This window comes from Taudactylus pleione, unplaced genomic scaffold (assembly GCF_031769625.1).
Source record: "Taudactylus pleione unplaced genomic scaffold, aTauple2 ptg000967l, whole genome shotgun sequence".
Lineage (NCBI taxonomy): Eukaryota > Metazoa > Chordata > Amphibia > Anura > Myobatrachidae > Taudactylus > Taudactylus pleione.
In genome coordinates this window covers 10404584-10418675 of record NW_028285368.1, presented here as the reverse complement: position 1 = coordinate 10418675, position 14092 = coordinate 10404584, and the positions used below count along the sequence as shown (strand labels likewise).

The 14092-nt window shown below is 39.3% G+C and overlaps 1 protein-coding gene across 3 annotated transcripts in view; it reads right to left on the bottom strand.

Annotated features, from left to right (window-relative positions):
* ECPAS (Ecm29 proteasome adaptor and scaffold) overlaps positions 1 to 14092 on the bottom strand; it is a 130088-nt gene that overhangs the window by 84585 nt on the left and 31411 nt on the right. For 2 of the 3 annotated variants that reach the window (XM_088460105.1, XM_088460104.1), the window contains exons 10-16: positions 13993 to 14078; positions 10691 to 10769; positions 9042 to 9091; positions 8710 to 8776; positions 2671 to 2793; positions 1983 to 2086; positions 706 to 829 (exon numbers count right to left, since the gene is read on the bottom strand). In XM_088460105.1, coding sequence (XP_088316231.1) covers positions 706 to 829; positions 1983 to 2086; positions 2671 to 2793; positions 8710 to 8776; positions 9042 to 9091; positions 10691 to 10769; positions 13993 to 14078 — 633 coding nt within the window. Of the gene's footprint in view, positions 1 to 705; positions 830 to 1982; positions 2087 to 2670; positions 2794 to 7083; positions 7120 to 8709; positions 8777 to 9041; positions 9092 to 10690; positions 10770 to 13992; positions 14079 to 14092 lie in introns of all 3 variants that reach the window. The other variant, XM_088460103.1, reaches the window with a different exon arrangement.

Genomic DNA, 14092 nt, shown 5'->3' with positions numbered 1-14092 from the left:
ATTTTTATAAAGAACTGTTTAGTAATGGAAACAAATAAAAACATTACAGATACAAGAAAAAAAAAGAGATACATTGAGTCAAGAAAAAATTAAAATGTTTGCAAATGAATGTAAACATATAATAAAAGAAGGTAGAAAATAAAAAAAAATTAAAAATCACATGATGATGCCTGTTTTTTGTATTAGGAAAAAGGAGTGAGAGATGAACAGAAACAGATTCTAATTGAGCTCAAAGTGATAACTGGAATGCCATTGGGCTAAAAGAGTGGAGGTAGTAAATTCCTGAATTTGGTCCAAATTTCCCAAGTTTGTACTAAAAGGCACAGGAATTCTTCAATACACAGGTTATTTTATATTCCTATGGACTGCAATATTTGGAGGGTTCTGGTTTTTCCAAGAGGCAGCCATCAAGCATAGTGATGCTTCATTACCACTGAAATAAATAGGCGTGCTCCGATTTGCAAGAGCAAGGGAACAACCATGCTCCGACCAATCAGAGCATGCCCAATCATTCCCATGGCAATGGCTCCATACCAGTCATTAAAAATTAGGTATTGCGATGAGCCATAGTGCCATCATCCATCAGCTGTTTTTTCCTAGGGCAGAGTGTACTTATTTTATGTGGTTCCAAACCCCTCAGTGATACAGCTCATTGCTGACCAGCCAAAGACTGGTTGGAGCTGTGCCACTTTTTTGCCTTTGTACCTTTTCCAGAATATGGCTGACCATCACTGGAAATGGGGGAAGTTTTGGAGTTGAACCATCTTTTTCACTGGTGGAAGAAAGCACCCTCAGGGCTCTCTGTGCTTCTCCGTGTACCTCCTCCCGCCTAAATAAAAAAAAAAAAAAAAGAAATCAGATCATGAATTTTTACAAATTATTCTATCTTTTGGTTGGGTCTTTGGTATAGTAGCATACTTTCATAATACTAATCTTTAAAAGAATAAAGTCAGATTTAGAATGATTCCCTCCAACTATACAATCTGTATGTATTTCTGCATCTTGGCAATTCTATGTAACAGTTATTCTTGGTTGGTCAGTGTACACAGAAAATATAAAAGTACTATTGTGATCTGCCAAGGATGCTAGGTTTCTTGTTTTCTGCATTTGTTCACCATTCTGTTGGATGTCTTATTTCAAATAGCAGAATTTATTGACTTTCTTTGGTGCCAACTCCTCTTGCACCAATGGGGATGATCAGCTGTACTGAAAGAGGCAATAGCTACAAATTTTAGTCCTTCTAATATTACAGCCAATTGGTCACCTAATAAGTTTCTTTGCAACAAACCATTTCCTCATCAGTCATTACGGTTTGGAACTTATGGCAATGACATCTTATAACCTGTTAATTGTTCTCCACCATTTTAAATTTGTAAATGCTCTCTTTTTGGGACCATGCACAGTATAGATTTGACAATACTATGATTGATCTATAGTTTTCAATTGAATTGTTGTTCTATACTTTGAAATATAAAAAAAAATTAAGAAATTGTGTCTACTAATAATATTCTATTTTAGTTTAATTATTCAGAGACAAGGGGAAGGGGGCTTGGACTGCACATCCTAATTTTAAACATAATAAGAGGTGCTACCATGCTGAGACTTGTAGTACAATGCAGGGAACAAAGTGCAGGGGCACACTCTAAGTACTAATAACAAAGACAGTCAAAATAATTCTGATAAACTCTACCATTAACATGGAGTATAAGTGAGGTTGTTAGTACATGTTTTGCCAAAGATGTTTGCCCATCCACCCTCCATTGTATTTAGAGACATCCAAGGATTTTTCTAGGTATGAAGCAAATAGGAGAGGCCTCATATCTACTTACACAACAATACTCATAGATCATAACTGTGCCCAGTCTAGTTAAAAAATACTTTGCTTTTCCAAATTCAAATCAATAAAATACTGTTAGTATACTAAACGCATGTAATCCGTAATTAAACATTTAAAACAAAATAATGCAGTATACAAATCTTACGGATCTCCAGCAGAAAGTAAAAGCAAATATCTTGAAGGGATATGATCAGGAGTAAACACATTGCTTGCGAATTTCACTGCAACTTGCCGAACCTGGACCTCTGGCTAAATAGAAAAAAAACATAACAAAAGTGAATACTGCACATCAGTGATCTTAACCCCCCTCCCCTAAATAAAAAAAAAATAAAAAAATGGTCCACTAGGGTCAAAAGGTGAGCAATTTATCTGATAGATATTCCATTTGATCCAAGATTTATTGATTGCATAAATCGCATTAATATATGTCACCTTAAACATAACGCGTGAGCACCATGCCACTTGGTAGCGGCAAGCATTTTTCATGCAATTTTTTACTTTCAGATGCGTCTTATTAGCAAAATGATGCTAAAAGGACACACAAGCAGCATCTGCTGATTCAAATGATATGCAGCATGCCTATATTGTGTGTGTGGCTGTATCTGCATATGAAATGCTACGTTACAGTGTTAGCGTCTGTGATACCAACTTAGAGTTTCACATGCAGATACACACAGAATACAGGCATGCCGCATATCATTTTAATCAGCAGAGATTAAAATGAGCAGAACACAGAGGTAAGATGTATGTGAAAACATCTGTGTACATACATACATAACATATTTTAATGAGAACAAGTGTCTTGCTTTAAGCGACTGCCATTTTGATCATACCTTCACTAAGTAAGAACCCACAAGTGCTTCCATGAGAGTCAGCTGAGCACCTTCTAGGTTTGTATAGGCCCCAACCATCATGGACAAGGCCTCCTGGATAGAAAGCCTGACATCCATATCTTCCTGAAAATAATATACCAGACTAGTTGGTGTACTGAATATATTATGTGCATTTACTGTTGCATGCATATATAACATATCAGCAGTCTAAATAATATGGTAAGTAACATGATTCCAATCACAATCTGTTAGTAAGAATGAGAAACTTCTCTCACACATAAATGATTTGTCATTTGTCTACAGTTCACACCAAACACTTTCAATTTTGAATAAATACACATGCCACCAACTCAATACATTGAGTAACAATGCAAAATCATCTCAAAAAGACATTCTATACCTGAAATACTTTTGTGATACAAAGGCATCTTCTGACATTCACCAATGTATATATTTATGGGAACAGCTACAGTCATGTTATTATAGGCTAGCCTGTGGTGTACCTATGTAGAAATTCCCAATCCCCCTGCCTGTCTATATGCCTATATCCGGTGATTCCAGCTTATTTGTCATACCCATTATATTGCTATGCACTAGATTGCATAACAACCTTTCCAGTTAACTAGATTTTGCCCAACTCTGCTTTGAAAGCATGGCTTTTTGGCAAGTGATTTGAAAGTCCCTTGGTAATATAACCTATAATTTGGGGTAAAAACGTCCCTCTGGCGCATTACATTGAAATTTTTATTATTTCAATGAAGGTATGCATCCAAATCATCAGTACTAGATATGGGGACACAATTTAAGACAAACTAAACCTTAACTACACCCATGGCTACGGTCTTGCAGAAATACATACATATTATGATACCATATACTGTAATTATTAGATGAATTCTACTTAATTCATCTAAAACACTCAAAAAAAACATTCACAACATTCTAGAAACACATACTAACAAACAACGCTAGATGCTATATATACACGCAGAGGGGATCCAAAATAGGCTATCATTTGTCATCTACATGAGCTTATTCACAACATACAGTCAGGTGCATAAATATTGGGACATTGACAGAATTTTCATATTTTGGCCTCTATTCACCACCAAAATGGCTTTGAAATTAAACAAACAAGATGTGCTTCAACTGCAGACTTTCAGATTTAATTTGAGGGTAATTACATCCAAATCAGGTGAACGGTGTAGGAATTACAACGGTTTCTATATGTGCCTCCCACTTTTTAAGGGGCCAAAAGTAATGGGACAAACTAAACAATCCTAAATCTAACTTTCACTTTTTAATACTTTGTTGCAAATCCTTTGCAGGCAATTACAGCCTGAAGTCTGGAACGCATAGACATCACCAGACGCTGGGTTTCATCCCTGGTGATGCTCTGCCAGGCCTCTACTGCAAATGTCTTCAGTTCCTGCTTGTTCTTGGGGCATTTTCCCTTCAGTTTTGTCTTCATCAAGTGAAATGCATGCTCAATCTGATTCAGGTCAGGGGATTGACTTGGCCATTGCATAACATTCCACTTTTTAGCCTTAAAAAAACTCTTTGGTTGCTTTTGCAGTATGCTTCGGGTCATTGTCCATCTGCAATGTGAAGCGCCGTCCAATGAGTTCTTAAGCATTTGACTAAATATGAGCATATAATATTGCCCGAAACACTTCAGAATTCATTCTGCTGCTTTTGTCAGCAGTCACATCATCAATAAATACAAGGGAACCAGTTCCATTGGCAGCCATACATGCCCACGCCATGACACTACCACCACCATGCTTCACTGATGAGGTGGTATGTTTTGGATCATGAGCAGTTCCCTTCCTTCTCCATACTCTTCTCTTCCCATCACTCTGGTACAAGTTGATCTTTGTCTCGTCTGTCCATAGGATGTTGTTCCAGAACTGTAATGGCTTTTTTAGATGTTGTTTGGCAAACTCTAATCTGGTCTTCCTGTTTTTGAGGCTCACCAATGGTTTACATCTTGTGGTGAACCCTCTATATTCACTCTTGTGAAGTCTTCTCTTGATTGTTGACTTTGACAAATAAACATGTACCTCCTGGAGAGTGTTCTTGATTTGGCCAACTGTTGTGAAGGGATTTTTCTTCACCAGGGAAATAATTCTTCTGTCATCCACCACAGTTGTTTTCCGTGGTCTTCAGTGTCTTTTGGTGTTGCTGAGCTCTCCGGTGCGTTCTTTCTTTCTAAGAATGTTCCAAACAGTTGATTTGGCCACACCTAATGTTTTTGCTATCTCTCTGATGGGTTTGTTTTGATTTTTCACCCTAATGATGGCTTGCTTCACTGATAGTGACAGCTCTTTGGATCTCATATTGAGAGTCGACAGCAACTGATTCCAAATGCAAATGTCACACCTAGAGTCAACTCCAGACCTTTTACCTGCTTAATTGATAATGAAATAATGAGGGAATAGCCCACACCTGTCCATGAAATAGCTTTTGAGTTGATAGTCCCATTACTTTTGGCCCCTTAAAAAGTGGGAGGCACATATTGAAACCGTTGTAATTCCTACACCGTTCACCTGATTTGGATGTAATTACCCTCAAATTAAATCTGAAAGTCTGCAGTTAAAGCACATCTTGATTATTTCATGTCAAAGCCATTGTGGTGGTGAATAGAGGTCAAAATATGAAAATTCTGTCAATGTCCCAATATTTATGCACCTGACTGTATAACCGGTTTTATCTGTAAATAAAAAAATAAAGAAGAGCATGGCTGCTGTTGCTTTCTATCCCATGTACAGTGGTGTCTGCCATAAAGCAGCAGCAATACAAATGCTTGCTGTAGCACAGAAAGGAGGTTATATAACAGTTACAATACATCAAGGACTGATGACCCATATACACACCCTTATTGGTAACCCCCATAGAACACAGTGAAGGTTATTTATGAACTGAAAAAATGTCTGCTGTGCAGCGTTCTGCAAAATGGCACCATCTGTAGAGGAACAATGGTTTGCTCTAGGTAAGGGGTGGCAGCGGGCACTATCTCTTTGCAAACTATTGAGTATTAAGCCTAGTTTTGTGGAGCACTGCAGAATCAAGATTGTATTATGCAGGTAAAAGAAAAGTAATAGTGACACCATATTCACTCCTTAAAAGGATTTGAATTTTTAGTCTTTGGGTCTTATCCAATAGCTTTAGTGAGACTCCTTCTATGCTTTCATGCTGCGCTTCGGCAGAGAAGAGCTCTCTGAACAATGTAATAAAAAGCATCCCAAATACATACACAAGAGACAGCCCTAATATACCCGGAGTCACGACTAATTTAAGTTACAGAAAAGGATATACTTTGCAGTATGTCTCTCTGATAAAACCAGATCTTGAAGTGCTGGACTAACATGTAGGGTCTTTACACTTATATCACAAATTTAAATACTACTTCCATGGGCAGAATCTGGATGCCAGTGGATGAACATTATTTTCCATCAGCTACGCGACTGTTATTACTGCCAGCAGAAGTATGCTGTGTTATCACATTGCCAGTCACTACAATTCTTACGGCAATTAACCCTTTGCCCTGCTCATCACCATGGGGTTTCCGCACAGTAACATCGGATCAGCTGTGAGCTGCTCATTGCCTATCTGACTTAACCACTTGCATCTTCTTCTGTTCCCAGCTCATATTGCAGATGAAAGTATATCCATATCTTCCATAGAAGGAAGTTATATACTAGCAAGTAATATTTGTTTTCAGCTGCATCTTTTTGCATTTATGATTTTATATATATATATATATATATATATATATATATATATATATATATATATTAATAAACTTATATGTGCATTTGGAATTATTTACCATCACTGCTTATGCATCAGGAATTTTAGCGCAGCACTCTTATCCCTCTATTTTTCCTAGTGGTGTTGCAAACCTATTCTGTGCCTACATATCGATGGTCAGCGCTGCAGAACTGCAATTCTCGCGTGTCCCTGATATTACAGAATATTACATATTACAGAAATACTATCACATGGTTAAAAATCCTAATCCAACATACATAGAATCAGGTTATTGTGGTTCAGGAATAAAATGTGTTCTTTGCAACAACAAATTTACTGTATATTGCTGTATTCCTTTCTTAGATGTGGAAAGGCTGGCTGCTAGCAAGTTCATTATCCTTGTCAGAAGGTGAATGCCGTTCTCAATACACATTTAAAAAACAGGCACTTTCATGCATTAAAACTTAGAATTACATTTAAGACTCAAAATGTATACCTTCTATTACACTCACTGCCTGATCACTAGCTAGGTCGTTTTGCAAGTCACAATGAAAGCAAGCAAGGAGGCAAGACAGTCATTTACATTTATATAGGTCATGTCACAAGGAATCATTCAATCCCATACACATACACAACCACAGCTCATGCATATATAGCTACCATAGATGTAGAATAGTGAATGCTACCATCCAGTATCTGGAGAATAAATATATCAAGCAAGTGATTTTTTTTTTTTTCTGCGCACTAAGTACCTTTTCGCTAAGCAAGGTGCCCCTGTACTTTTAATCCATGGGTTAGGGGGAATTTAAGTTAATAGACATTTTCATATTTTAGGTGTTTAAAGGAATTCCCCTCAACTCGTAAGTGCATTTGGTGGGGGGGTCCTCCCATTGTGCCTCCAGCATTTTACTGTACTTAGCAGGGATCCTGATGCAGACAAATGGCCGGAATCTCCTTGATCACTTTGCACTGCTTCAGTCATTCTAGAGCAGATTTAATCCAACACTGGGCTGAAAACAGACTGCTGTTTTGTGTAAAGAATTGAGCAGAGCTGAAGTTGATCAGCACAGGTTCTGGCTGCATATCAGTGCCAGGATCCTGCTTGTAGGGATGGCCATCGGAGGGGTGTCCATCGATGGCGTAAAAACCATCGGTGGTGAGCCATCGATGGTTTGCACCCCTTGGTGGCCACTGCTGCGGTAGGGAACGGCGGGCGATTGGCCAATGAAAAACAGGGACGGAGCTTAGCCAGAGCCGGGGGGCAGGGCTGTGCTCCGTCCCGTCCAGAAACATATAAAAATAAAAAATCGACTCATTTATCGATGGTAGAGAACCATTGGCTTTTTGCCATCGATGGTAAAAGTATTCGACATCAGACAAACCATCAATTATTTTTAATAATTGATGGTCGATAGCTATCCCTACCTGCTGGAGTTCCACCAAACAGGAAATGGAGGGAGTTTGCTTACATTCACAATTAAAGAGGAAAGCCACTTGAAATGAGGGGTAGTGTCATGTAATCATTGTTACATAAGTAAAATGTCAAGCTATTTAATTGGTTTGGAATTATTCTAGTCTCTACAAAAGCCTTGCACAGCAGTCATATCCCACCTCTTATACATGCCATGGAATATCAGATAATAAGCCAATATCACCCTATTTGTGGCTCCAACACACAATGGCTGATAAGAAACCAACAAAGAAATGGGGTAGATGTACTAAAGCTTCCATAGCAACCAGATTATAGATATATTTTCTCTTATTGCATCCTAGAAAATGATAGGCAGATTCTGATTGGTTGTTATTGTCATCACCACCTCTTTATATTTTCAGAAACTTTAGTAAGTGTGTTTTGTACTTGCTAGCATTGTGGTTTTCAATTCTGTAGGCAGAAATTCATATCATTGACGACTTTGAAAAGCAGCAGTGTAGTAAATAAACCCCCAAGTTGACTATTATTGTGTTCACAAAAAAAGGCAGTCACCATTAATTGACCACAATCTTTCATTAGCTAGTATTTTTTGTGAGTAGACTGATGCCAAATATGTGTACTTGTATAAAACATGGCCTCCTAAAGAACTTCAGTAGGTCACCACAATTTAACAGTAGTCAATGCACACTGCACATTATATATCATATTTTTCATGTCTATTCAATAGCTGCACACAATTGAACAGACAAAAATACAAAGAAATAAAATAAAAAATTCAGGATCCTTGACTATAACCTAAACGATATATCTCCTTTGGCTGTGATGCAGTTCATGTCTGATTACAATTTGCTTACCTTCCGCATGGCTTCAAAGAATTGCTGAACTAAAGCTAGGTCCTTTGTGAAAAGCTGAGGCATTCGTCTAGACAAGAGTAAAAGAAATGGTCACTCATTTCCCAAAACAATGGGGTCTATTTACTAAGCCTTGGATGGAGATAAATTGTGGAGAGATAAGGTACCAGCCATTCAGCTTTTAACTGTCATGTCACGGGTTATGTTTGAAAAATTACAGTTAGGAGCTGGTTGGTTGGCATGTCATCTCCGTAGACTTTATCTCCATCCAAGGCTTGGTAAATAGACCTCAATGTCTCCTAAACAGTGTTCTAGTCAGAGAGCCTCTTACTTACCCGGAGAGCTTGCCAACAGCAGAATATGCCATGGAGAGCAACTTTGGATCCTTTAAAAGAAACCAGAAAATTAAAACTTCTCTATTTCCATTCATCCCAGACCAAGCGAGATTGCCTGTACACACTGTGCAATTCTATGACCGACATAACAGTATCTCGTTCCATCCTTCAATGAACTGTACCACATCGTACATGATATCTTCTGATTGGCCAGGCAGCACGGCCAACAAGAAGATACCATTTACGACCTGTGGGAGCGTGCAGACGGGAGCGTATATATTGTACGATCCTAGTGTGTACCCAGATTAATGCTGGGTACATACTACACAAATATGGATCGTGGCTGGCGGCACGACCGATGGAACGATATGTCAGTCAACCGTACACACTAAACGATATATATTGTGCAACCGCACGATATATCGTTCAGTGGCCACATCCAGGAGCATGGTCTCATTCAGGATATCTTTGACTGGCCTGCATTCTAGGCAGATCAAAAGATGTGATGAATGACCTGTGGGAGCACGCAATAGTCCATACACACTAGACAGTGTGTCAGATATGTCGCCCCGATCAGCCATATCGGTCGACATATCGTCTAGTGTGTACCCAGTAGGTCAATTTTGGCAGAACATAGATATATACTAAATCTCTCAGCACAGACTTAGTGGAGGTGGACAGGGAAAAAGAAAAAGAACACCCCTTACAATTGAGTGGAATATAAAGTTAATGCATGGTCCCAAACTGATCACTATAATAGAAAAGGGAATCAGCCAGGACCTGCAGCACACACACACTAGCATGCTGTTCCTGGTGGTGGCAGCAGCAACTACTCTTTTACAACTGGAGGTATCATGCTGAAGGGCAATTGACACTTATACCCCTTCCAGACAGAAAAAAGGACCCAGTAATTTGCCGTGGTAAGCCAGATCCTTTTTCTGTGTGAAAAGATCAAACCGGGTCGAAATTTCTGGGACTTTGACCCTGGTCACTACCCTAGTCTCCTGTGTGAAGGCATGACCTTGGTCACAATGACCCAGATCATGCCAAAAAGGAGCTGATTGGAGGGCATAGTGGGTGCTTGGAGATGACATCATCTCCAATCGCCCACCGAGAGACAGAAGACTTGGGTCCGTTGTGAATGGCCATGACCTGAAAATAATCTGGGCCCATCCACCGGTGTGAAGGGGGATAAGTGCTGAAACAATGGCTTCAACCAGAGTTCAGTGTACCAGGTTTGAGCCGGGTTTAGGCTGGGGTTTCAGTCTGAAAGTGGTATTAGAGGTCTATTTACTAAGCACCAGGTTCTAAATCCTGAAGCTTCCAATGTGTTTATGCCCGACATGGCTAGTAAAAGCATTGCCTTTCTAAATTCCGGGCATAAACATGATAAGAAACGCTAGGTTTCAGAACCCAAATGTTAGTAAATAAACCTCTTACAGCCAAAACATGACTGGTTTAGAGTAGGAATGGGCAGAATGCCAATGTACCCGTAGCATGCAAAGCATCTATAACCCTCATAACAGGGTGGCAAAATAAAACTTATCACAGTGATTAAACTGCCCCATCTTACTTATAGCTCAGTGAAAGTATTCAGTTTATTCCACTGTTTAAAAGCTCGCAGTTATTCCACAAAAGAGAATACTTACCTCTTTGTATTCATTAATCAGCTTTGTGAGTCCATTCAGTAGCATTGGGCCGAGAGGTTTTATTTTAGTGTCAGGACAACTGTGATGAAACAAATGCTATTACTAGTCAGAAAAAGGAATGCTTATCTATAAAAACATAATGCATAACTACATGTATTTATGTAGCTTTTTGTTTCTGATTAGTCAATTATTTTCCAGAGTTTATACATGTATAAAGTCTGGCAAATAACTAATAAACAAAAAGCTATATTTTATTAATAACAGTCATAAAAAGTTTGCATGCTCAGGTAAGAAATAATAGTTTAGAAATGTAAGAGCTCTGCAGTAACGGTTATCATGGAGCCAAGCTGCAGTGCTGCAATGTACGCTCTCCCTGTATTCTTATAAAAGCCTTGGCTATATCCAAACTAAAGGATGAAAATGTATAAATCACATTCAGACCCCAGTCTTGCATACAGCTGTGTGACAGTGTATATTGAAGAATATGTTTCATCATGTACATGTTTAAATGTGAGCTATTGTGTCACTAGCGGGGTTCAGGCGGCAGCGGGTGACATCAAAATAGCAGAGCTGCTCTGCTATTTTGGCATCACCGAGCAGGGCCACAGTGGTACACCCTATCCACACTTTGCTGGGGAAGTCTAGGGGCTTCTCAGTAGCTCCCAGAGCGCAGGGCAAGCCCCCAAGCATGACAAGGATGGGGTCGTGACATGCGATCACGCCCCTAAAACAGCACATCAGTGGGAGTGGCTTGATTGACATAGGCCACTCACACTTTTGCTCACATGCACTAGGTGGTAGATGAGTGCCACACCAGGTGCCACCACACCCGGCAACACCTTTGGTGTACAGAAGTGCACAATCTGGGGCTGATTCTGAGTTGGGAATAAAGCAAAATAGCAAGTAACTGCGTGTGGAACAGATATAAAATGTGAAGAGGGGAGCATTTTAACTTAAATCTCAAATACACTGTTCAGTATTTTTGGGATACATGCAAAAGCAGCCAGTATTTTCCCTGCATGCAACAAACTATAGGTTTATGGATCCCTTGCATTGAAACATGGTTTGTTCCAGATACAAAGTTACTTGCTTTTTTTGCTTTGCACCCAACTCAGAATCAGACCCCTATTTTTAACTACATTAGAAGATGCTGCATAACAAAATGCATTATAGTTGATCAGCCTAGTTTTAAGCCAATAGAAAATGTCTGCAGTCTTAAGTGAGTACTGCAGTTACAATATAAAGAATGGATGTGCACACCATGCGGAACAGAGAACATAATGTTTCAAGACATAGTAGGAGTTAAGGTGCGTATCCACTATGCGACACAGGGAAGACAGTACGATTACGACATATAAATTGTACAGTTGTACCCCATCCCCTTCAGTGCCTACACTGAACGATTAGTCATTCAGTGTAGGCACCCTCCATCATCCCCAAACATGGTCAATCTGTCGTTATCAGCAGATTGACTGGCATGTTCGGGCTATGATTGATGTCGGAAACAACCAGCGTGAGCGCGCATCGCTAGTCGTTTCCGACATTTTCATGCCCGATTTGTGCCAGATTGAAAGATAATGTTGTTATTGTTCAATCGCTATATTAATTTGGCTACTGGATACCCGCCTTTAGTTCCTCTTGGTGGCTTACAAAAAGCCTTATAGAGAGCAACACAGGAATGAAGTGACTGTGGAAATAGCTTAACTTTGACCATTTCGGCATTGGGATTGCCATCATGCCAAAGTTAATGTCTTTGCCACTGGACCCTTTATAGAGATCAAAACCTGACACTTAGCAATTTAATGTGCATATTAAATGTTGTTGTGTGCATTCGGTTTAATATATTAAGTTAGTGACTTGCCTCCAAAATGTTATCTACAAAAACTAAATGGGAAGGCTAGAATATGTTGGAGAGAATATAATTTATAGGAAATTTAAAAAAATGCACTCTCTGGTATCCTATCTGGGGGTCTCTGCTAACCAGGGAGGGCACTATAAGGAAATGCATCATCAAACTTGTTTGCAGCTAAAACTCTCCCCTCTACATCCCACTAGCCCCACAAGTGTCAATAGGAATTGATTTTCTATATGAGCCTTTGAGTAGGCAACATGCTTCATTTAGCTGCTGGAGTAACTTTAGCGAGTTATTTTTCCATCTGCTCAGTCAAAAGTGTGCCTGATTTTTTGGCCATTTCATGCGATTCCCCGTATTTTGTTTTCCACCAAAATATGGTTGTTCTGCGTCCTGGTCCTTCCGTTAAAGTGGTGTCTAAGGCTCAGAGTTGGGAATAGAGAGATAGATAGCACTTAACTGTGTACCTGGACAAACCATATTGCAATGCAAGGGGTGTAAACACAATTTTTTTTTGCATGTAGTGTAAATACTGGCGGCTTTTACATGTAACCCACAAATACTGCACAGCTTTATTATTACCCTACAATTTAGATGTCAGTTTGGACACCTCCCTCCCAAATCTAAATCTCTCTGCACATTTTAAATCTGCCCCACCTGCAAGTGCAACATGGTTTCACCAAGATGATCAGTTGAGAGAGATCTCTCTCTATTCCCAAGTCTGAATCAGGCCCTAAGTTTAATTTAAAACAAGATATGGTTATTCCTGCATTGCATTTGGAGACTTGTCCTCGGGTGGCTGGGATGACTTGCCCATCCTTTATGTAGTTCAGGCCCTGAGGATATACAGTATGTGAATATAAGTGTATTTGTGGAAAACTAACAGTGTTCTTGTCTTGTATGACGCGCACAAGAAAGGTTGGCCGCGACCACGCTGTCCATTGTGAGATGGATCACAGCTACCATTCTACGTGATCTATCAGATTGTTAAGCAGCTCTTGGGCAGCGTGACTCGATCGGTTTGTGGAGCAGTTGGGAAAAGTGGCCACATGGTTCCTCTTTTCATATTTTTACAAAGTTCTAAAAATTTAATGTCTGTGTTCCCTCACATTGTTGTCCATTGTGTTGCTCGTCACCCTGTTAAGTGTTTTGTTAAGATAGTAGGCTTCCTGTAGGCTTTCTAAAGTTCAACTGATTCTAATACTGGTTCCTGTGGGGTTAGTGAGATGTACAAGGAAAGGTTTTAGCTATAAAGTATAAACAAGTTTAGTTTGATGTGCAAACTCCTCACAGTGCTCTCTACACCTCACGCTTAGCAGTGTCCCCAAATGGATTAAGAGAAATGGATCATAATGGTCAGTACCAAATATCCTATTTTCCCTTTTAAATGGTAATATGGTTCTTGTTCCAAGTGATATAGAAAATATTCTTAGATATGCCATTCACTTACGTTGTACAAATGTGGTGCACAAATTGCAAAGATAGCAATCTTAATTTAGCGTTTGTATTTCCACCAAACAGGCCATCGTAAACCACCTGCAATAAATGCA